General features: G+C 37.6%; 5 protein-coding genes across 5 annotated transcripts; 3 read left to right on the top strand and 2 right to left on the bottom strand.

Moving 5' to 3' along the window:
- Nucleotides 1-2,610: 2,610 nt before the first annotated feature.
- LOC103506011 (1-acylglycerol-3-phosphate O-acyltransferase ABHD5) lies at nt 2,611-6,739 on the top strand. Its single transcript, XM_026821182.1, has 6 exons — nt 2,611-2,624; nt 3,046-3,252; nt 3,608-3,762; nt 4,243-4,360; nt 4,979-5,168; nt 5,771-6,739. Exons 1-6 carry the CDS (start codon nt 2,611-2,613, stop codon nt 6,008-6,010), a joined length of 924 nt encoding a protein of 307 aa, XP_026676983.1. The 3' UTR covers nt 6,011-6,739.
- Nucleotides 6,740-9,088: 2,349 nt separating this feature from the next.
- LOC103506001 lies at nt 9,089-10,017 on the top strand. Its single transcript, XM_008470381.3, has 2 exons — nt 9,089-9,448; nt 9,691-10,017. The coding sequence occupies exons 1-2, from the start codon at nt 9,238-9,240 to the stop codon at nt 9,840-9,842; spliced, it is 363 nt and encodes a 120-aa protein (XP_008468603.1). The 5' UTR covers nt 9,089-9,237; the 3' UTR covers nt 9,843-10,017.
- Nucleotides 10,018-13,471: 3,454 nt separating this feature from the next.
- LOC103506009 (methionyl-tRNA formyltransferase, mitochondrial) lies at nt 13,472-14,989 on the bottom strand. Its single transcript, XM_026821181.1, has 4 exons — nt 14,964-14,989; nt 14,585-14,791; nt 14,081-14,203; nt 13,472-13,667 (listed from the first exon to the last, which is right to left on the bottom strand). Exons 1-4 carry the CDS (start codon nt 14,987-14,989, stop codon nt 13,472-13,474), a joined length of 552 nt encoding a protein of 183 aa, XP_026676982.1.
- A 532-nt stretch (nt 14,990-15,521) lies between these two features.
- Nucleotides 15,522-16,342, top strand: LOC103506002. The gene is made up of 2 exons (XM_008470382.2): nt 15,522-15,924; nt 16,163-16,342. The coding sequence occupies exons 1-2, from the start codon at nt 15,672-15,674 to the stop codon at nt 16,312-16,314; spliced, it is 405 nt and encodes a 134-aa protein (XP_008468604.1). The 5' UTR covers nt 15,522-15,671; the 3' UTR covers nt 16,315-16,342.
- Nucleotides 16,343-19,298: 2,956 nt separating this feature from the next.
- LOC103506008 (DNA replication licensing factor MCM4-like) lies at nt 19,299-21,945 on the bottom strand. The gene is made up of 5 exons (XM_008470389.1): nt 21,821-21,945; nt 21,214-21,413; nt 20,495-20,661; nt 20,084-20,293; nt 19,299-19,424 (listed from the first exon to the last, which is right to left on the bottom strand). Exons 1-5 carry the CDS (start codon nt 21,943-21,945, stop codon nt 19,299-19,301), a joined length of 828 nt encoding a protein of 275 aa, XP_008468611.1.
- Between the last annotated feature and the right edge of the window lie 1,386 nt (nt 21,946-23,331).

The following is a 23,331-nucleotide window of genomic DNA, read 5'->3' as shown; positions in this document are numbered from 1 at the left end:
ATATTTAGTTAGCTAGCTACGATATTTATCATAAATACACTACCTACTCGTACACGATGCATAAAATTTGGGTATCTAATCACGACAAATTAAATAAGGAAGTCGTAAATTACACATTCTTATCTCAGATTTGAAGAATTTTTATTCAAAACTCTCAACCTATTGTCATGCCAGCTCTAAATATCAATTTATAGCTCCTACTAACTCGCGTATTATAGTAATAGTATCTATGGTTTGATCCCCCTATTCATGGAGTTTTGAATGAATGATCCCATAATCATCGGGGTTGTAAGAATGGATTATCCGTTTCTTTGTGGATTATCCGTTTTATCCTGTCTAAGTACCTAATTGTATACGTAAATGAATAAATATCCGTTTTTATATATATATATATATATTATTTTAATCCGTATAATATCCGTCTTAGATTCGAATCCAGTAAGAGAGTTACGTAGGCGTAGGTGCTCGCTGATTAGACGGGGGTTTTAGGAAGGTATATTTATCTTTTTATCTAATTACCTATGACTGGAACCAAATTCCGTGTTGAAACTTACCTATGACTGGAACCAAATTCCGTGTTGAAATTTGGTCGAGGTTTAACTCTTGGTTTGAGCCATCTGAATCTGTAAATTTTTGCTCAAAAACCTCGATAAAAAAGAAAACGGAGCCTTTGAGTGTGGAGATCAAGTCTTGGACCTGATATAAATAAAAAGTTCAATATAAAAAGAGTACCTACTTACCAGGTTAGGGGTGAATATTTCTTCAGGCTTCAGGGAAAATCCAGTAAGTTCAGAAAATCTTTACTTTATTCTGTTCAAATCAAAATGCTATGATAGGACATCAAAATGAATGAGATACCTACATAAGTACACAATATAACAATTTTCAGCCTACAAAAATCACTCCATGAGATGGCACCTGTCCATCCAAGGACAAAATTAATATTAAATTAAATTTATACACACTTGAAAATAGGTTTCTTTACCTAATAAGTACTGAAGGTAGATAAAGCCAATAACCTACAGTCAAGATCACTAGGTATATCTACTTATTTTTCGACAGCCCAAAATTAAAGGGAGCAATAACTAAATGAATTGAATTTCCCTCGGGAAACAATCAACACTTTTATGTCTTATGAATTGAAAATAACCAAATTTTACTATTATTTTACGTCTTGAAATATTTTAAAAATTACCAACTTTCTTCCACCTGATTGTTCCACTTTGAAATAAAAACACAAAGAAAATTCTCTTTTGTTTTTCGAAAAGAAACTATACACTTCTCCTTTTAGAAATTTTCGTCCGTAAATTTAAAGGAAAAGCTTGAAAATCACAGTTGTAATAGCGAGAAATTCAGAACGTGTAAACAACCACCCCTGTGTTACTGTAACAGGAACACGAATGAATGTCTCTGCGCAGGAATTAACATCACAGCGCAAGTCCTTTGCAAAGGGCAGAGACTTGGAAAATCATTCAAAAAGAGGTTTCTCCTTGCGCAGGAATTAACATCACAGCGCAAGTCCTTTGCAAAGGGCAGAGACTTGGAAAATCATTCAAAAAGAGGTTTCTCCTTTTTTTTTACTTTTTTATTCTTTTGGAAGGGATGAAGTTGCGGCTCTGCAAGAAGGAAAATTTTCAAACTTTACTGAGGCTCATTTTTCTGAAAGTGGGATGAGTCGTACCGACATTACTTCACTAGAGAATACACGGGATGTATTTTGGGATTTTGCTCCCATTCCAAACATAGGTAACTTGAGTTCGATTTTCTCAACAGATTCGACTAACTTTCAGACTTTCCTTCTACACTATACTATCATAGGTAGGTAGGTAGTGTAGGTACCTTTCAGAAATTCCTCCTTCTTCTTTTTTCTTCTTCTTCTTTGCCTTTTCCCGTATACAGACGGGGTCGACGTTTTTCATCAGCCTCTCAATCAGCCCTAAGGGAATAGAAGGAATTTCGGAAATTCCTTCTATCAAACCAAAAGTCCCTTTTGTGTGTCGAATGCTCCAGCCGTGATTTCGAGAATAGATAGGTAGGTGATATACCTACCTATCTATTCTCTAGGTGATATACCTACCTACGTGTTATTCCGTTATTTATTATTGTGGTGAAAAAAGTTGTCCGATAAATCCCACAGGTACGGAGAATTTCAGGTTTTGAACTTTTGAGCTTAGTACATACCTATAGGTATCTATCTAGATACATTCTATACCCAATAAGGCGCCTTTCTATTTAGGTAGGTATATTTAGGTACCTACCTAGGGTAAGTGTACCATTTTTTCGCCCACCTAAAAAACGTACCATTTATTGGCCCACCTGTACCATACGTCACATACATAAGTCTGAACTGGACGAACTTTTTCAAGATCCAATTTCATCAAAAGAAAGGGCTTAAAGACTGCTATTGAACCAGTGCTATTCAAAACTTGTAGTCATAAAAACAAAAATTAGAAAAATAAATGTGGGCAGGTGGGCCAATAAATGGTACGTTTTTTAGGTGGGCGAATAAATGATACACTTTTACCCTATCTACCTATAGAGTGAGGTGTATAAAATCAGACAGTATACCTAGTTAGGACAGTACCTGCAATGGGTATTTTAAAGTTTACAATGACATTTGGAGTGTTAACTTTTGAGGGGAATTTTATTGCTAGTACTTAGGTAGTAGATACCCATATGCTTTTACATTCGTCTTTTTTCATGGAAATGGGATCGATATCTCACGTAGGTACCTAGATAACTTCACAGAGGCACCTAAATCTACACGGTGGATGCTCCAAATTTTCGTGGTCTGGCCTACTGTATAGTACAGGAGAAAAATAAAGCTTGAAGGGGGGAGTGCAAGGAAGTGGGATAGCTTGTCGCTTGTCATCGAAATCACTGAATGGAAGGCAAAACCCCCGTCAAAACTATGCAGACACAGCATTGACACACAGAAAGTGACGTTTAACCAATATTTAAATAAAAAGTAAAAATAAGACGAAAATCCGGGGGGGGTCTTTTTTTTTTTTTTTTTTTTTTTTTTTGCTAATTATAATGAAGAAGCCCCTTCCTAATAATTGCAATAACTTCCTCAGGTTTTGGCAGAAGTTCTCGGCCAAGATTTAGCACAGACCCCGAGACAGTTGAAAGACAGCTGGTCACATCAATTGAGGAATGGAGGAAAGAACTTAAACTGCAAGAGATGATACTACTTGGCCATAGCTTTGGTGGATATCTAGCTTTTGCCTACGCCATTCAGTATCCAGACAGGTGAGATTTTCTTAATGGCTTTTTCAACTGTAGGGAAATTCCTTTTTGGTGATATTGGTGTGTCTGGATTCCAACCAAGATTTTTTTTTAAGAGTTCCCTATCAAGGCCGACGTGCTACCCTCCAAGCCAACCAGGCTAACATGTTATTGTTCAAAACGTTATTACAAATCAAATGTATAAGACCTTGTTGAGACTGCAAGAGTAAAGGGACTTTCCAGTCCTATGCTGACAGTATAAGCAAGGTTTACACTACCTATTCTCACAAGCTATAAGGGTTCAGTGGTAGATAATACCATTATTCCCAGTAGGTAGTTGTTTCCCACTCACAAGTATATTATTATTTCTTGCTTGCAGGGTGAAACACCTGATTCTGGCAGATCCCTGGGGCTTTCCTCAGAAGAGTATAGATCCTCAGAAGGCATCCAAAATACCTCTGTGGGCCCGCATGATAGGCAATTTATACAAGAACTTCAATCCCTTGTGGCCAGTCCGGTTTGTTGGACCTCTGGGTAAGAGAAGTGTGAAGAGAGAAAAGAGGACTAACTGAGAAGGAGAGGGGGAAGACAGGAAGAGAGAAAGGGAGGCAAGAAAGAGTAATACTTCAGTCCTATCAAGGAGATAAGACATAATTTGAGTAGAAAACAGGTAGTTTTTTTTTTTAAATAGAGATTTGATTGAGGGAACTATCACAAAAAAGGTCTCATAGTCTGGAAATCGAAGAGAGGAGAATAGGATGGGAGAAAGCCAGCTGTTCCGAGAACGAACATTATGCATTCAGAATAAAATCCGCCGGACGGAAATCGAACCCGCGGCGCCGCGGCCTAGCACTTACAACAGGTGCAATACACTCCAAGGTAACAAGGCTGTTGTTCGTGTTATTGTAGTGACAGGCAAAATCCAGTCAATCGAGTGTCAGGTCAAGGAATGTTGCAACTTCTAACGCTGGCTAAAAGGCAGATGTGATAACGAAAACTTTGAATAATTTCCAGGCCAATGGGTAGTGGAGAAGATGCGACCAGATCTGCCCAAGAAGTTCACTCCTGTTCTGAAAGAAGATAGTAGTGCCATTACCGAGTATATTTTCCAGTGTAATGTTCAAGCCCCTTCGTAAGTCATTTAATAATTTCTAATAAATACTTACAGCTTATCCATCTCAAATGAGACAACATAGTCCCATTATCGCAGAAGCCTTAACAAGCTTTCGTGTATTTATTTTGTGGGTACAAAATGGTGTAACTTTAACAGTAGAGCAATGGATCACTGAAATTTATCAAATTATCTTCTTTGGCAAACATCAGAAATGCCCATCAAAAACACCAAATTTGTCTAAATTTATTTGGGGATCAGACTCTTTGGTACTGTTTGTCCAAATATTTGGCACTGTGCCAAATAGTGTGATCTTACTTTTACTACCTACTATTCCTAAGCGTCCATCTCGTGACCTTTTGGAGTGATCCACAGTGTTCGTTTGTTAATGAAAAATAAAATGGAATCTTATCTTTCTTTCGGGCTACTTACTGGTGTTCTCGTGTTGACCCAGCACCTTGGCATACTACGGGATTGTGTCTCTGCTCGCTCATCTGATGAGAGGCATACTACGGGATGGGCATGCTATGACACAGACCACATGCGTCTAGTGTAGCAGTTGTTTCATTGCTACGAAAAAATAAAAACGGCGGTGAAACACTCATCTTTTTAAACCTAAACTTAAACTTATTGTTGCAGAGGGGAAAGTGCATTCCACACGTTGACAGAAGGTCTAGGCTACGCAAAGCGACCCATGTTACACAGGGTGGATCAACTGGCAGCCCATGTTCCTGTCACGGTTATCTATGGGTCTAGATCATGGGTTGATAACTCCTCGGGTGACAAGATCAAGGAGGCACGTAGCCAGAACTCCTTTGTACAAGTCAAGGTATGTTTCCCATCATAATACATATCTCTTATACATGATCTTACCACAAAGGGTTTTCAGTTAATCCAGAGTTCAAGAAATACTGGCCTGTGTAAATTAATTGGGTAACGTCAAAGAAAACCCTTGACTCTGTATTAACTCTCAGTGGTAAGATTGGCTGTTAAGAATATCAGTTGCGCTTACTTGGGTGATGTTTCAAAGTCATAGAGCAGGAAAAATGAGGACCAACGGAATTTTTCTTTTTCTTCTCCTATTTCCCTTTTCTCTTGGGACGATTTCGTCACAATAGGACTTTAGCAGTTTACAGTTCCCCCTATCAATTCTCCTCTTCTTCTTCTTCTTCTTCTTCTTCTTCTTCTTCTTCTTCTTCTTCTTCTTCTTCTTTGTCGCCTTTTCCCGTGTACAGACGGGGTCGGCGTTTTTCGTCAGCGTCTCAATCAGCCCTACCTAGGGTGATTGTTTTGGGCTAACATTTGGCTACAAATTTGGCTTAAAATTTTACGAGTGCCATTCGCACTCAACCTTTGCTATTTCTTTAGCAAGGTAAATTCAAGAAAAAGAATTCAAATGAATTAATTTCCATGTCCACTTCTCCATTCCAGTCAGTGACCGGGGCAGGGCACCATGTCTACGCAGACCGCGCTGACGTATTCAACAAAATGGTCAACGATACATGCACCCTATCCGATGAGAAACTAGACATAGTGACAACCAAGGCTGTGAAACCACCCAAAGAACCCCAGGAGCCAGAGGAGGAGGTGAAAGAGGAGGAGGAGAGGAAGAAGGAAGAGGAGAAGAAGAAGGAAGAAGATGGACAGCATCAGCAGGATAAAGTGACTTGAGCTGCTGGAGAGCTCTATGGGAATTGGGAATCCTTGAAGCGAAATTCGGACGTGATGAACTGCACCAGTTCTGTCAAGCTAAAAGCTGAAACTATCGGTGTTTCTCAATTTCCTACTTTTATTTTGTTTAAAGGGAGATTTTAAATTTCCCCATATTTCCTCCAAAAATGATGACTTATAGTACAAGAGCAGAATGCAAAACTCAGTTTCGTATATTCTGGGGAAGTGCGAAATCTTAGTATTATTTAATTAGTGCAGGAGCAGTGCAGTTGTAGTTTGTGCTATTTGTGGCGCATATGTATAAGGAAGGCCGGCCACTCACTATGGACCTGACAGGCGGAGCTTTTCAGACGTACTTGTCAGGTCTACCTAATAGTTGAGTGACCGACTCAAGGATATTGCTATCTATCATTTCCTATAGCTAAAATGATTAAAACTACTAACTGCATAAATTGTGTAATTTTCTTCAATAAATATGTAAGGGACAGATTTCCACACGATTCCCTGGGATTTTCTTTTTCTATCTACCGCAAATTCAGTATTTTACCCTTTCTCTTAAGTATGTAGGTACTACGTTTGTTTTTTTATGTGATGTGATAGTTTTATTGTGCGAAGCATGATTGTAGGTCCTAGATGTATACGTACTTCGTACTATTTTTTGTGAGAACTAAAACTAAAATTAGAATAAGGAAGCGTTTAGTAAAATTATTATTTAAAAAAAAAAAAAAACATTAATTTATAATTTATCACAGGACTAGTCCTTAATACAAAAGATATTCTAGTTTATATTAAATTGTAATTTTAGGTCTGTAGAGTAGAGAGATGCGACTTTTGACTCATCTTTGGGATTGAATCCCAACTGAGCTACTCAGTAAAAAGAACTACTCTTTTTTTCAACTCGCTCTTTGACTCCCGACTCTTCTCTGATACTTTCTTCGCAGGGCACATGCGCGGAATCGTGGTTCCCCCCCCCCCCACCATACCGCCCGATTTGTCTTTTAAAACCGGGCCTAAGGGCGGGTGAAAACAGAAAAGAAAAGGATAACTAATAAAAGATTCAATTTGAATTCTTTTATTATTATCTTTTTCTTTTCTGTTTTTTCCACCCGCCTCTAGGCCCGGTACGGATGAATCCGGCCTAAGGCAGGGTGGGAAAACAGAAAAGAAAGAAAAAGGATAATAATAAAAAGATTCAATTTGAATTCTTTTATTATTATCTTTTTTTTTCTTTTTTTTTTCCCCCCCCTTAGGCCCGGTCCGGTTTTTTTTCTTAAAAATTTTTTTGACGATTTTTTTTTTTTTTTTTTTACAATCTGAAAATCCATTTTTGATTTGCCATTTTTGACGAAAAACGCCATCTCTCTCACTCAAATGTAGAAAGAAAAAGACAGAAAACTCTCGGTCTCGTACAGCATACAGCTGGTTATTGTTTATTGTATAGGGAACTAAAGAGCGAGTTACAAGTTTTGAAAGAACTACTCTTGAGGATCTAGTTCACTGAAAAGAGTAGTTCATTTTTTTAGCTCAATGAATCTTTACACATCTCTACTAGGGTTGCCAACCGTACGTTATTTCCCGGAACAATCCGTATTTTTGTCAAAAATCAAATGTTCCGCTGGAACACACCTTCGTTCCGGATTTTTTTTTTCCAAATCTATGGAAAATACGGGAACTGATTAATAAACAGAAAAAATTACAAAAAAAAGTTTAAAAAGATAGGTAGGTACGTACGTACGAAAAACACAAAAACCCGCGAGTCAAGTGTCTTTGCATGCCTTTGTTCCGGGTAAAAATCGGGAAATCCGTATTTTTTCACCATTTTGCTAGTTTGTACCGTATATGCAAAAAAAAAGTTGGCAACCCTTGTCTCTACAGTAATCTTTAGTCGGTAATATTGGTTTTTATGTACGATTTTTTTACATCATACTAAAGCCCATCAATTTATCTTTATCGTTTTTTACTTCACTTAATCGTTTTCTACTTGACTAACGGCCGAGTCTACAGTCTCATGATGACTTTATGTTGGTTTAATAAATAAACACTATAAATAGCACGTTGACACAACAATTCCTTTTTGGTCGATGAATTTTCTGTTTGGACGATGAATATTAGTAAAAGCCTAGGAAAATGTTCGAAAATGGGAACAAAAAAACATCAAATTTGTATAAAATCACCATGACACTTTAAACCCGGGCGTAATTTGACACAATCTTATTATTTCATAATATTTTATGGTTGATTTAATTCAGTTCACTACTTTGACCTAAGAAAATACAAAATTACAGCATATTCCATTGATTTGATCAAACTCTAACACCGATCTTTTTTGTTTTCAAGGATAACTTTTCCAGGACATACTTACTCGTATCATATAGTCGTCTTTATGGCTACCCGTAAAATCTCACTCAGTACTTTGTCCTGATTGGGCTAGTTTTCAAACTAGGAGATCCCCCTGTATTATAATGAAAACAAACTGCATGGTTTTGACTCACTAAACATTTCGTATCTGATTGGTGGAATGGAAACGATCGGTAGTTTGACAAAGTGTCATACCGTCATGTGAGCAGGGACCTATTCCTGATGGTGTTGTTAAGCTGTGTGGACAGGTGGACATACCTTTATACCTACATTACAAGCGTTTGCGACGCGATTTAGGATTTTGTTACGTACGATTTCTCCATATTTGGTTCACGTGAAGCTTGTAAGATCTACCACCATCCGTTCCAGGAACGGAGGGGACTGTTTCCATCTATTTTTTCTCCTTCGAGTACAACTGTTTATCCAGATTCATAAACCTCTTATCCGATTCGTTCTTCACTTTACCTAGATATCCATTTTTAAAATCCACGGCCGTCATTTTCTTTTTCCCCGCTACCGTGATCTGAGAACACAGAATACTCTTTCCATCTACACACCTCACTCGGAGCAGCTTACTGCCTCTGTCGAAGGAGACGAAACCCGGGGTCAACTCAGGTGTAATAGGGTTTGTTTCCTCAGTTAAACGATCAGTAGGCTCCTTACTTCTCTCTGGAGGTTCCTTAGTTTCACTTGGAGGTTTACTAGAGGTATCTCGAAAATGTTGAAGTGAACCTTTGTGTTCAAACATCTTTGACTTCTCCTCATTAAGGTTAACACTGTTTTGTTATCAACAAGTTATTTTTCATTTTCGTTTGAGTACTTTGAGTTTGAACGGTAGTTTGTGTAATGTGTTTTTAAAATTTCATCATATGTCAGTGTTTTGGGTATCTATGGAGGGTATCAAATTTACATACTTAGGTATGTACCTACAAAATGAGATGTTTGAACCCCCAGTTGGAAGGGCCAGGAACCGCCACTGCAATCAGCCCATTGCAGCTCTTGTTGTAGCAGGTGTAGCAATGCTGGCAGTTCTGCCTGTATTGCTAGGATTGTCCTTGTTCATGCTCTCCCTACTGACATGTAAGTTTAGACTGATTTGACGGGGTGAAAAAGTTGTTTTCTGATGTTCTCCCACTGTACCAACACCTAATCGTAAACAGGAAGTGTTGTGTTTCTTCTTGTAGATCTGAACAACAAATGTTGTACGGGATATTAGGATACAAAGGCTAGCATTGTAGCATTCAAAATGTAAAGTGTAAATTAATATTGATGGAACTTCAGAAATCTACCTAATCTATAACATCTATTGTTGTATGTTTCAGTTACATTCATGACCCTTGGCATTGTGATGGTTTCAATGATGATATTAATGACTCTCCTCACTATTTTTCTAGTACTGTTTGGACTTGGCTATTATTTCAGCTATCTCAAGAGTAATGCAGAAAGACAGTCAAGAAGAGCACATTTGAACTAAAAAAAAAGAACAATCTGACATTTACTCAACTCTCTGTAAAATCTCTTTTTTGTATGTTTAATTTTATTATAAATTGAAGTAAAGTCTACCTTCTTTGTTTAAAGTTTTAAACCTGTTTCTCATGTTAATAAGTCAGCTTTTTTTAGGGAGCATGAAAATCTAAAAAAAAAAAAAACCTTTTTCTCATGTTTAAAAATACGCTTTTTTTTGGGGGGATAAAAAATTAAAAAAAAAAAAAAAAAAAAAAATCATGTCATTTTTTTATCTATCAAAGCTTCATACTCCCAAATTACCCCATAATCTAGTATTACTAGGAATAATATTATACCTAGGTTTAAGGTGTGAGTTAAATTTAATTTTGTATTGTATATTGTTTGTTCCTTTTATTTTATACTTGAAGGTTACAGTTTACCCAATCATCCCAATTTTCTACGAACTGATGTATTATTTCCCACTGTTGAAAAATTCATTTTATAATTGTCATTAAATTTTATTATTATAACTATTTATAACTTATTTGTGATATTATTCGAAATTTGATTTATTTATTATTATTTTTTTTACTTAATTGTTCACCAAATATAAATAAAGGAAGTAAAAAAAAAAAAAAAAAAAAAAAAAAAAAAAAAAAAATCTAGATCTGGGCTTTTTCAACTTCATTGGGTGTAGGGGTTACATGAGGGTGGTGTAATTTGTTGTGAATGTGATGTTGCACATTATGTAGGTATGTGTTGAAAAATTATGAATCTTTTGTAAGACTTTCTATGTGGTGAGAGAAACATTCTATCTATGAAATCAAGTAGACTTACCTATACTCCAATCTCCTATTTTAATACCTGCAATGAATATCTTTGAATTCTTTCAGATTTGAAGACACCGTACAAAAGTACCTATGTTGACATTGGTCCAGTGGTTGGTACTTCTGACAAGATATGGACATTATCTTTAAATACAGAAGAGACCAAGAAGACACCTCTAGTTCTATTACATGGGCTTGGCGCAGGTGTAGCACTCTGGTGCTTAAATTTGGACAGTTTTGCTGCACATAGGCCTGTGTATGCTATTGATGTTTTGGGTATGTTGAGTTAAAGTCAGTCTTTTTGGGTACAAAAAAGATAGGTACCTACTTACATAGATCTTGAGTTTTTAAGGTTTGAATTTTGAAATTTCAGGATAAAGACGTTTCTTAAGTCCTTATTAACAAGTTATGAAAGGCATCAAATATTTCCCTGATAAGAGCTATGTCGTATGTCCCATAGATAGTTACCGAGGTATTATCGTTTTGAAAGAACTACTCTTGAGGATCTAGTTCACTGAAAAGAGTAGTTCATTTTTTTAGCTCAATGAATCTTTACACATCTCTACTGTAGAGACTGTCTGTCTCTACTAGGGTTGCCAACCGTACGTTATTTCCCGGAACAATCCGTATTTTTGTCAAATTCGTTTCGTTTTTTTTTTTCCAAATCTATGGAAAATACGGGAACTGATTAATAAACAGAAAAAATTAGAAAAAAAAAGTTTAAAAAGATAGGTAGGTACGTACGAAAAACACAAAAACCCGCGAGTCAAGTGCCTTTGCATGCCTTTGTTCCGGGTAAAAATCGGGAAATCCGTATTTTTTCACCATTTTACTAGTTTGTACCGTATATGCCCCCCCAAAAAAAAGTTGGCAACCCTTGTCTCTACAGTAATCTTTAGTCGGTAATATTGGTTTTTATGTACGATTTTTTTACATCATACTAAAGCCCATCAATTTATCTTTATCGTTTTTTACTTCACTTAATCGTTTTCTACTTGACTAACGGCCGAGTCTACAGTCTCATGATGACTTTATGTTGGTTTAATAAATAAACACTATAAATAGCACGTTGACACAACAATTCCTTTTTGGTCGATGAATTTTCTGAAATATGTATTAGTAAAAGCCTAGGAAAATGTTCGAAAATGGGAACAAAAGAACATCAAATTTGTATAAAATCACCATGACACTTTAAACCCGGGCGTAATTTGACACAATCTTATTATTTCATAATATTTTATGGTTGATTTAATTCAGTTCACTACTTTGACCTAAGAAAATACAAAATTACAGCATATTCCATTGATTTGATCAAACTCTAACACCGATCTTTTTTGTTTTCAAGGATAACTTTTCCAGGACATACTTACTCGTATCATATAGTCGTCTTTATGGCTACCCGTAAAATCTCACTCAGTACTTTGTCCTGATTGGGCTAGTTTTCAAACTAGGAGATCCCCCTGTATTATAATGAAAACAAACTGCATGGTTTTGACTCACTAAACATTTCGTATCTGATTGGTGGAATGGAAACGATCGGTAGTTTGACAAAGTGTCATACCGCCATGTGAGCAGGGACCTATTCCTGATGGTGTTGTTAAGCTGTGTGGACAGGTGGACATACCTTTATACCTACATTACAAGCGTTTGCGACGCGATTTAGGATTTTGTTACGTACGATTTCTCCATATTTGGTTCACTTGAAGCTTGTAAGATCTACCACCATCCGTTCCAGGAACGGAGGGGACTGTTTCCATCTATTTTTTCTCCTTCGAGTACAACTGTTTATCCAGATTCATAAACCTCTTATCCGATTCGTTCTTCACTTTACCTAGATATCCATTTTTAAAATCCACGGCCGTCATTTTCTTCTTCCCCGCTACCGTGATCTGAGAACACAGAATACTCTTTCCATCTACACACCTCACTCGGAGTAGCTTACTGCCTCTGTCGAAGGAGACAAAACCCGGGGTCAACTCAGGTACAATAGGGTTTGGTTCCTCAGTTAAACGATCAGTAGGCTCCTTACTTCTCTCTGGAGGTTCCTTAGTTTCACTTGGAGGTTTACTAGAGGTATCTCCACTCAGAAATGACAGTGCTGAGGTGAGTTGAGAATGTTGGTCTCTAGGTACATGACTTGTGTTGGGCCTGAGTAAGGTATCAGATCTGAGTTTGGTATCTAAGGATATGTTGTGTAGTTTGACTTTGACCCCATGCCATTGGGCAAGAGAGGTATCTCCACTCAGAAATGACAGTGCTGAGGTGAGTTGAGAATGTTGGTCTCTAGGTACATGACTTGTGTTGGGCCTGAGTAAGGCATCAGATCTGAGTTTGGTATCTAAGGATATGTTGTGTAGTTTGACTTTGACCCCATGCCATTGGGCAAGGAGAGGATACACATGGCCCAGTGCGCGGTGTAGGTTGTACACTTGAACTGAACTCATTGTATTCCAGTCTATCACCGAGTAGGACCAGTCGATTTTATTGGCTAGAAGAGGAGAGGAAAACTATCAATTATCCCCTAATAATAATAAATAATGACTTAAACTAGGCTGCCAAAGAGGTTTCATAGAGGGAACTGTGACAACGGAGGTCTTGATGCCCATAAATGAAAGAGGGCAGGACAGGTCAAAAGGAGGACAGAATGAACCTCATCTTTTAAGGTCGCCCTGGGCGAAAATGGAACCCGCAACCTAGCATTTCTGAGGTATGCACTCTACCTTTCATCAAGCTTACTAGACTGGCACTACTATTTTTAATGCCATAACTAGCACTTGTTACATCTTCTTCTGTGCATTTTGTTTCTTGTGACTAGAGTTATGTAAATAAATTAGATCACTTTCATACCATAAGTAGCACCCTCATCAGGCTGGGCAGGGGCATTGAGAACACAACGTGGCATATCCCGTACACATTCCAGCAATAGTTGACCCCCCACCAGGGCTAGCTTATTGTGTAACTCCCCAGCAGTGTCATCGGGTGATATGGAACACCGGTATTGACGTACGATCTCACCACGATCGAAACTGAAAGGATAGATATTTGAAATTAAATTGTTTTTTTTTTTTTACAACTCAAAAAAGGCCAAAAAGCCATAGGTACTTGGGTTTTTTTCTGTCTTGAAAAAGAAGAAGAAGAAGAAATAGATTCCCCCTCTTAACAGAATAGAATACCTAGCTACCGGTACCTACTTCTGCAATGTCACATCCAACATGTTTGGGTGAACGTAAAAACCTGCTTTTGAGGTAGGACTTTATTGTTATAACTCCTGTTTAATTAACTACATTCATTAATGAAAATAAAAATAAAACAAAGATGCTTCATTAATTGAGTTGATTCACATTTTTTCAAGATGATTTAAATTCCTGTAAGTAAAAGGGAATAGAAACCAGTTTTTTTTTGCTTTTTAAAAGCTGAATGTATAATTTGGTTCACTTACTGTTTTGGCCTCACTCGGATGATGGATATGCCAGTCTCATGATCTCCATGTAGAATTGCATGAACTATAGGAGCTGCACCCCTCCATCTTGGTAAGATACTACCATGGACATTTATCATACCTCTGTGGGGGAAGAACATTATAACATTTGTAGGTAGCTAACCAAGTACCTAATTAGATCTTGAGGAGTGAGCACAGAAGTGCTCCACCCCACTAAGTCAAAATTTGACCAAGCTACTAAGAGATTCAAATTATTTTTATTTTATTCAATTTATTTTAACATGGTTTTATTATACCTAGATTTATCTGTTTGTATGCAAATATGATTATTTACATGTGAGCCACTTTTACTAAGTTGATCTTTACTTTCACAACATATTTGTAAGTAGGTACTTGATTTTTGAGGTGAAGAGTTTCAGTATATGTAGTGGGGGAAAGATACCTGCCCAAATAGTTCCAGGTATGTAACAATACATAAACTCTCTTATAATAAGTTATACTTACAGGGGAAAGGCATTGATAATCTTAGATGGAATCAAATGTCCAAATGACACTACCATGCCAATATCATAGTTATCTTTGATGAGATCAGGGTCCATTGGCCATCGGTAAAGGGTAAGTTTTTCATCTTGGGCAAATTGAATGACAGGGGAGTGTTTGCCTTCTTTGCTTGAGACAACTTCCAACTTGCTTATCAATGTGTTGGTGCGACTGAAATAATTAAGATAACAATTTGTAATGATCATAATGAGGTTCCCCACTTTTGTTTAGTTACCAATTATATGGTAAATCATCAAGCATGCTGGGATGTGGGACACACTAAAAATTTGGAGTGGAGACCCTGTTTTCTACTGGGAGTTTAGGGCCAAATCATGATAGTTACCAATTATATGGTAAATCATCAAGCATGCTGGGATGTGGGACACACATGAATGTCAAAGAAGCAAAAACCATCCTATATGTATTAAAATGAAATAGTTTCCTGGTTTTTTGGCATTTTTATAAGAACAGTGACAAAGAGGATCTAGGAATTCTAGGACAATTTGAAATGTAAAATGTAAATGTACATTTTACATTTTGCATTTTGCATTTTCCATTTTGCATTTTGCGGTTCGCACATCTCTGGCGAATAAATGGTACACTTACCCTACCTACTAGGTACATCTATTGGCTTGACAAAATTAACATAGGAAGGCACAAAGATGGGGCTATTGGGGGCAAAAACTTAGTTGATCCACACCTGAGCACACATCAGATTGGCTCACCAGACAAGTACCTACAATATCTACATATCTTCTGTATGTCTAACTATCTATTAATTATATCATCAAATAGGTTAGAAGAAACAATGGAGCAGTTGCAAATGGGTAAAAAATATAAATAAATGGTCGATTCCTATGTAAAAAGTTGGGAATCCAAATCTGAGGTCAAAACTCCGAAAAAAGGCCTTTGCCTTTCACTTTAAAAGCTCAAAAATCTAGTATCTAGTGCACCAGTGATAATGCAACAAGATTTCAGTCTAAATTAGCATTTTTTTTGCATTTTTATCTGTATCTACAAGTTCACAAGTTGTGTCTGCTATCTTTGCAAAATGACAGCTTACAGCCACAGGAATTCATATTCCCTTGGAGATCAGTTCCCCCAAGGGGAAGCACTTGTGAATATGGTTCGACAAAGGATGCGGGCTTTCAGTTGGAATGATGTGAGGCATCTAAACATTCAAGGTGTTACAAACTATTGTAGCAATCAGCCCATTGCAGCTCTTGTTGTAGCAGGTGTAGCAATGCTGGCAGTTCTGCCTGTATTGCTAGGATTGTCCTTATTCATGCTCTCCCTACTGACATGTAAGTTTAGACTGATTTGACAGGGTGAAAAAGTTGGTTTCTGATGTTCTCCCACTGTGCCAACACCTAATCGTAAACAGGAAGTGTTGTGTCTCTTCTTGTTGATCTGAACAACAAATGTTGTACGGGATATTAGAATACAAAGGCTAGCATTGTAGCATTCAAAATGTAAAGTGTAAATATTGATGGAACTTCAGAAATCTACCTAATCTATAACATCTATTGTTGTATGTTTCAGTTACATTCATGACCCTTGGCATTGTGATGGTTTCCATGATGATATTAATGACTCTCCTCACTATGTTTCTAGTACTGTTTGGACTCGGCTATTATTTCAGCTATCTCAAGAGTAATGCAGATAGACAGTCAAGAAGAGCACATTTGAACTAAAAAAAGAACAATCTGACATTTAGGGCCGGTTTCTAACATCCTTGCAACACAGCTTTGAATGAGAACTTTAGCGCGGCAATTTTTGAATGTAAAGAAAATTCTCCATTGGAATATTTTGCTGAGGAAAAGAAGAGTTTTCTTCTTTAAAAAGTTTGAAATGTCTATTTAAAAAGTTCAAATTTCTATTTATAGTATGACATATTTTTTATCTAGTCCTGTTTTACGTGTGTTCAACTCCCCATGCTCGAATTTCTTTTTAAATGTTGCTCTCCAGCTCACTTTGTCAAGTTGTAAAGGTCTAGCATTTAGCCCTTGTATTGGTAGTTTAAACTCCTCAGTAGCTGACGTTAGTAGAATAACAAGTATGTTTTATATAGAGCCAAAGGGTTCAGAGTTGAATGTGAACCACGCATACCTTGTACATACGATTTTGATGTTTTTTTTTTTTTTTTAAGTAACTTGGTACATTGTCTGGGAACAATTTTAACTTAATAAGGGTATATATAATACTATTAAATTTCGTTCTTTTGATTTTTTCCTTGGGGGTTCAATGAACCGTTGAACCTACAGAGAAACCGCTACTGGCTGATTGCTACAATAGTTTGTAACACCTTGAATGTTTAGATGCCTCACATCATTCCAACTGAAAGCCCGCATCCTTTGTCGAACCATATTCACAAGTGCTTCCCCTTGGGGGAACTGATCTCCAAGGGAATATGAATTCCTGTGGCTGTAAGCTGTCATTTTGCAGTGAAGATAGCAAACACAACTTGTGAACTTGTAGACACAGATAAGAATGCAAAAAAATTGCTAATTTAGACTGAAATCTTGTTGAATTATCACTGGTGCACTAGATACTAGACTTTTGAGCTTTTAAAGTGAAAGGCCAAGGCTTTTATCGTATTATCTAATTTCGTCGCAGTTTCCGTTAATTGATTTTTCAAATGATAAAAGAAATAAGAAAACCTCAGATTTAAGAAAGTGCAGATCAAAACAAAAACTTGATAAAAATGATGGTCAAAACGAAATGGAAAAAAACCTCAACAGGCAACATGTGGCAACACAGCTTTGAATGAGAACTTTAGCGCGGCAATTTTTGAATGTAAAGAAAATTCTCCATTGGAATATTTTGCTGAGGAAAAGAAAAGTTTTCTTCTTTAAAAAGTTTGAAATGTCTATTTAAAAAGCTCAAATTTCTATTTATAGTATGACATATTTTTTATCTAGTCCTGTTTTACGTGTGTTCAACTCCCCATGCTCGAATTTCTTTTTAAATGTTGCTCTCCAGCTCACTTTGTCAAGTTGTAAAGGTCTAGCATTCAGCCCTTGTGTTGGTAGTTTAAACTCCTCAGTAGCTGATGTTAGTAGAATAACAAAGGCTCACTATTCCTGTCAAAGCAAGAAGAACAAATTAGAAGCACCTTGGAGGATTCTGTTCTTTGGCACTGATGAATTCTCTGTCAAGAGTTTGGAATTACTCTGTGCAAAGTAGTAAGTACCTACCTGCTTAAATTATCTTCATACTTATTATGTTATTACACTTTGGTGTTAATCAAGGAAGGCTCTGATCAGATGACCATATTTACTAATCAAAATCACTATTTATTTAATCTCTATCAAACTGGAGGGCTCTGAGGTCCAGGTATTTGTTGTCACATTTTCCTCATAGAACCAAACAATTCATCCTAGAATTCCTGGATCCTCTTTGTCACTGTTCTTATAAAAATGCCAAAAAACCAGGAAACTATTTCATTTTAATACATATAGGATGGTTTTTGCTTCTTTGACATTCATGTGTGTCCCAGATCCCAGCATGCTTGATGATTTACCATATAATAATTGGTAACTACACAAAAGTGGGGAAACTCATCATTATCATTACAAATTGTTTTCTTAAATAAATCTGAGGTTTTCTTATTTCTTTTATCATTTGAAAAATCAATTAACGGAAACTGCGACGAAATTAGATAATACGATAAAAGCCTTTGCCTTTCACTTTAAAAGCTCAAAAATCTAGTATCTAGTGCACCAGTGATAATGCAACAAGATTTCAGTCTAAATTAGCATTTTTTTTGCATTTTTATCTGTATCTACAAGTTCACAAGTTGTGTCTGCTATCTTCGGATAAGCTGATCAAGAAATCATGTGATGACAAGAGTGTAAGTAAATATTAGAACCTAAACATAACTAGTACTAATACTATTTTCTCTCAAACCAACCTCAGTGGTGAAGTGGTTAACACGTTAAACTTCGGATCTGAAGGTTGGTAGTTTAGGCTAGTTAGCTTAATGTGTACAGCGTCTGCCTTGTAAGCGCCAGGTCGCGGGTTCGATTCCCACCCGGGACGGATTTTATCCTGAAGGGATAAGGTTCGTTCTCAGAACGGCTGGCTTCCTCCTATCCTGTATTCCTTCTCTCCGGTTTCGGCACGATAAGACCCGAGCAGTTACAATTCCCTCTATCAAACCTCTTAAAAAAAGTAAACGAATGAGAGCTTTATATAAGCGAAGTAGCATTTTCCTATTTGAACCCCAAGCTTTTTTACTTAGCATTTTGAGGATTCTCATTCGATCGTAGCAAGATTTCTTTAAGTTCTTTAAATGATTAATCCATGTCAGCTTCCGGTCCAATGTTAGACCAAGGAATTTAGCTGAGTTAACAACTTCAATTCGTTGGTTGCTCATAGTAAGGTTAATTGAATTCACGTCTTGTTTGTTTTTCCTGCTGAACATAATGGCCTTTGTCTTTTCACTGGAGAAGAATAGTCCGCTGTCTTCCTTCTCTCTTCGATTTCGGGACGATAAGACCATAGCAGTTACAGTTCCCTCTGTCAAACCTCTTAAAAAAAAATTAAATAGGTAGGTGTATGGGGTTTTGACCCACCATTCGACGACAAAGCTATCTACCTCCTTCATCATGGCTTCAACATCGAAAAAGAACTAGCTACGTATATACGTGCCTAGGTGGTTTAAACAAATTCCTAATTACCTCCAAGCTTCATCCACATCTTGTACCTCCACCGTCTCGCTATATCTCATCTTAGCATGGGCCTCACTCAGTCGTATGAGCGACTCCAGCTGTCTCGGATAGGCAGATATACGGCCCCGGCCCTCATATAGATGCAGAAGTCGTCAACAAAAAGAGATGACGAGAGAGCTGGGTGAATGAAGTTTGTTATGGAGTTGATTCCAATGGCAAATAGGGGACAACTTAAAACTCCGCCTTGGGCTAAACCACACTCCAAGGAGTAAACGTTGGATAAAACAGAGTTATTTAATCTTGTCACAAATGTCGTTCCCCAACTATTACACTATGCTAAACTTTGTGACTTGACTTGGACTCGAACCACCAACCTCCAAATTCGAAGTCCACCAAGGTAACCACTACACCAGAGGTTGGTGGGTTTTGAAATGTATTTTGTTTATATATTTTTTTAACAGGTTTGATGGAGCTCTAACTGCCAAGGCCTTATCGTTCCGAAAGCGAAGAGAGAAGGAAGACAGAATAGCTACTTTAATCGAGTGTAAAAAGATTATTGAAACATGGCAATTGATTGCTGTGTTATCCACTAAAGTTGTGAAAAAGCTCTCTTCTTTACCACAAATAAAGGTACGATTGTGATTGGGACCTGAACGACTGGGAGGAGTTGACACAACATAGAGTTCTTTGGAGGCAAGCAGTCTGGTCGGCACGGGATTTACATATCTCTCATACGCCATCGGAGTGAGTGATTATTAGATTACTTACCTGGGGTTTCCTGTAGTCTCACCAACTGTTTATCAGTGAAGTGCGATCTATTATGCACCAGAGAGAAGCAATGGTTTGTACTACAGTTAGTACACAGGGTAGGCTCATGGATGCGGCCTCTGTCTATTTCCACAGTAGTGCTGTAGTTACACACGATACAACGGAAGAAGGCCTCTCGCATTTCCGGAATAATGTTCGATGTGCGAATCACCATGCCGTTGATTGTGATCAGCTGATCGATATCTGAAACACATTTCAAAATCATTAATACTTGTGACGATTTCAAAGGACAGGACTCGGTACAAAGTACGAACACATTTCAAAATCATGATGAATACCTACTTGTGAAGATTTAAAAAAACTTGCCCCTACACCAAAGCCTCAGATTGGGCTTTTTGAGTATGGAGTTAAGCTGATTCAAGTAGGTACTTACCAACGTAGCAGACTCCTGTACAACAGACTCAGTTGAGTAAAGTGACACCAGATGTCGTGCCAGTCGCGCATCGAACTGTTCACTCTGAGGATCCAGCAGGAGGAAGATCAAATCGAATCTGGAGAGGAGAGTGTGAGGTAGACGAATGTTGTCGATGATGGTTTTGCCTGACGGGACACAAACAAAGGGGAAAGGAGATTAATTGAGAAGTAATGAGAGTTAATGAGAAATAACTGAGAATTAATGAGATAACTGAGAATTAATGAGAAATAATTGATAATTAATGAGAAATAACTAAGAATTAATAAGAAATCATTGAGAATTGATGAGAAATAACTGAGAATTGATGAGAAATAATTGAGAATTATTAATGATAAATAACTGAGAATTAATGAGAAATAACTGAGAATTAATGAGAAATAATTGAGAATTAATTAGACCAAGGCTCAAAACAGAGTGGAGCGGAGAGCATTCGTTTAAAAAACATAAGCGTTTTAAGAGGACAAGGTATGAAAAGCGTCGAAAAACAGAAAATCTGAAAAACGTCCAAAAACAGAAAATCTGAAAAACGTCGAAAAACAGAAAATCCTGAATAACTCCGCCCATGAAAATCGGACCCGACCAAATAGATTTTTTTTTGGTAGCCCTTTAGGTCCTGCATCAACCCTAAAGCGTTGCACAGTCGTTCGCGGGACACCCTGTATATACACATTGCTTACTTGTATTCCACTGTGAGTCACACGGGTTGGCAGCTGCGAGGATGGAGGTTCGAGCATTGAGCTGGCAGATAATTCCCGCCTTGGCTATGCTCAATGTTTGCTGCTCCATGACTTCGTGTAGAATGCTACGAGTGGTGTCACTCATCTTGTCGAACTCATCGATACAACATACGCCACTGTCCGCTAGCACTAGAGCTCCTCTGTAAGAAATTTTAATTGTGTTGTCAAAAATGGCTTTCCCCGCTTATGACTTGACTTGGACTTGAATCACCAATCTCCAGATTCAAAGTCCACTGTGCTATCCACTGCATCGCTCCTCTGTATTATATGAGATAGAGGGGGTTTGTGTAAGCTTAACCCATCCTTTAGGGCTGTTTGCCCCTACACCATCGGCTTTAATTAACGCCCTATGCGCCCTGGTTAGATCTTTTGCGACTTTCTCTTTAGTTATCTAGAAGAGTCCTAGAATTCTTACGAAGGTCAGGGTTCTTTTAGGACTGATTTCATCAATGTTATGATCATTCTTGCAGTCGTTTGTGAGAGGCAACTAAAGCTAAGGACCCTTCACCACTAGTATACTGGGATCTAGGTGCCAGATCATACTTACGTTTGTAGCACCATCTGACGAGTTTCAGGGTCCTTGGTAATATAGGCGGTTAATCCTACAGCTGAGGATCCTTTACCATGGTTCGACAAAGGATGCGGGCTTTCAGTTGGAATGATGTGAGGCATCTAAACATTCAAGGTGTTACAAACTATTGTAGCAATCAGCCAGTAGCGGTTTCTCTGTAGGTTCAACGGTTCATTGAACCCCCAAGGAAAAAATCAAAAGAACGAAATTTAATAGTATTATATATACCCTTATTAAGTTAAAATTGTTCCCAGACAATGTACCAAGTTACTTAAAAAAAAAATTAGCGCAGTGGACTTCGGATCTGGAGGTTGGTGGTTCGAGTCCAAGTCAAGCGTAGAATTGCATGAACTATAGGAGCTGCACCCCTCCATCTTGGTAAGATACTACCATGGACATTTATCATACCTCTGTGGGGGAAGAAAATTACAATGATTGTAGATAGCTGGCTAAGTACCTACCTATATAATTAGATATAGTGATCCACCCCACAAAATTAGATATTAAGGAGCATGGTAGTGCTCCACCCTACTAAGTCAAAATTTTACCAAGTTTCAAAGAGATTTGTTTTATTTTTATATTCTTTTAAGTAGGGTACAACCTAAATTTATCTGTTTGTTGCAAATATTGTCATTTGAGCCACTTTACCAAGTTGAGCCAGCCTGGTTAAGCAGCAAGTCCAGGAAGTCAATGAAACTGGGCCTAATAAGACCAATTACATAACCTTAGGCTAAAATTCTTCTACTGACCACTGTGAAAACTATAGCCAAAATGTACTGACAAGTGATTTTTCACTAAATTTAGTGAATTGTTGGCAAATCTAGCGATTTAGTGATTTGAGGTCAAAATCTAGTGATTTTTGAAAGAAATGTAATTTCATTGCAAAATTGCTCTTAAAGCTGAAAAATAAACTTTTCTTTTAGAAACCTACAATTTGCCCCTTCAAATTAGTCGTATGTTCGTTCTCGGAGCGGCTGGCTTTCTCCTATCCTGTCTTCCTTCTCTCTTCGATTTCGGGACGATAAGACCATAGAAGTTACAGTGCCCTCTGTCAAACCTCTTAAAAAAAAAATCCAAGTTGATTTCTTTACTTTCACAACATACCTATTTGTAAGTAGGTACTTGATTTTTGAGGTGAAGAGCTTCAGTAGGTATATTGAGGGGAAGATACCTACTCGAATAGTTCAAGGTATGTAAAAATACATACACTCTCTTGTAATTACTTGTACTTACAGGGGAAAGGCATTGATAATCTTGGGTCGTGGTTATGTACCGGGTTGAGATAGGCAAGGTTGGAAAACTTGCCTTGTTTTTAAGTTACCACTCCCATGCCAAACTGTAGAAATAATATCTTCTCTCACCTATAGTACTGTCTCAGCTCAACCCGGCACATAACCACAACCTGAAAGCACCAGTTCTGCATGGAGCACTGAAGTTGAGCACGGTTGCGTGTGGTTAGTACCCGGATGGGTGACCATCTGGCCAAG

Source organism: Diaphorina citri, unplaced genomic scaffold (genome assembly GCF_000475195.1).
Source record: "Diaphorina citri unplaced genomic scaffold, Diaci psyllid genome assembly version 1.1 scaffold208, whole genome shotgun sequence".
Lineage (NCBI taxonomy): Eukaryota > Metazoa > Arthropoda > Insecta > Hemiptera > Psyllidae > Diaphorina > Diaphorina citri.
The sequence above is the reverse complement of the archived record's forward strand: the minus strand, read 5'-3'. Positions and strand labels throughout refer to the sequence as shown.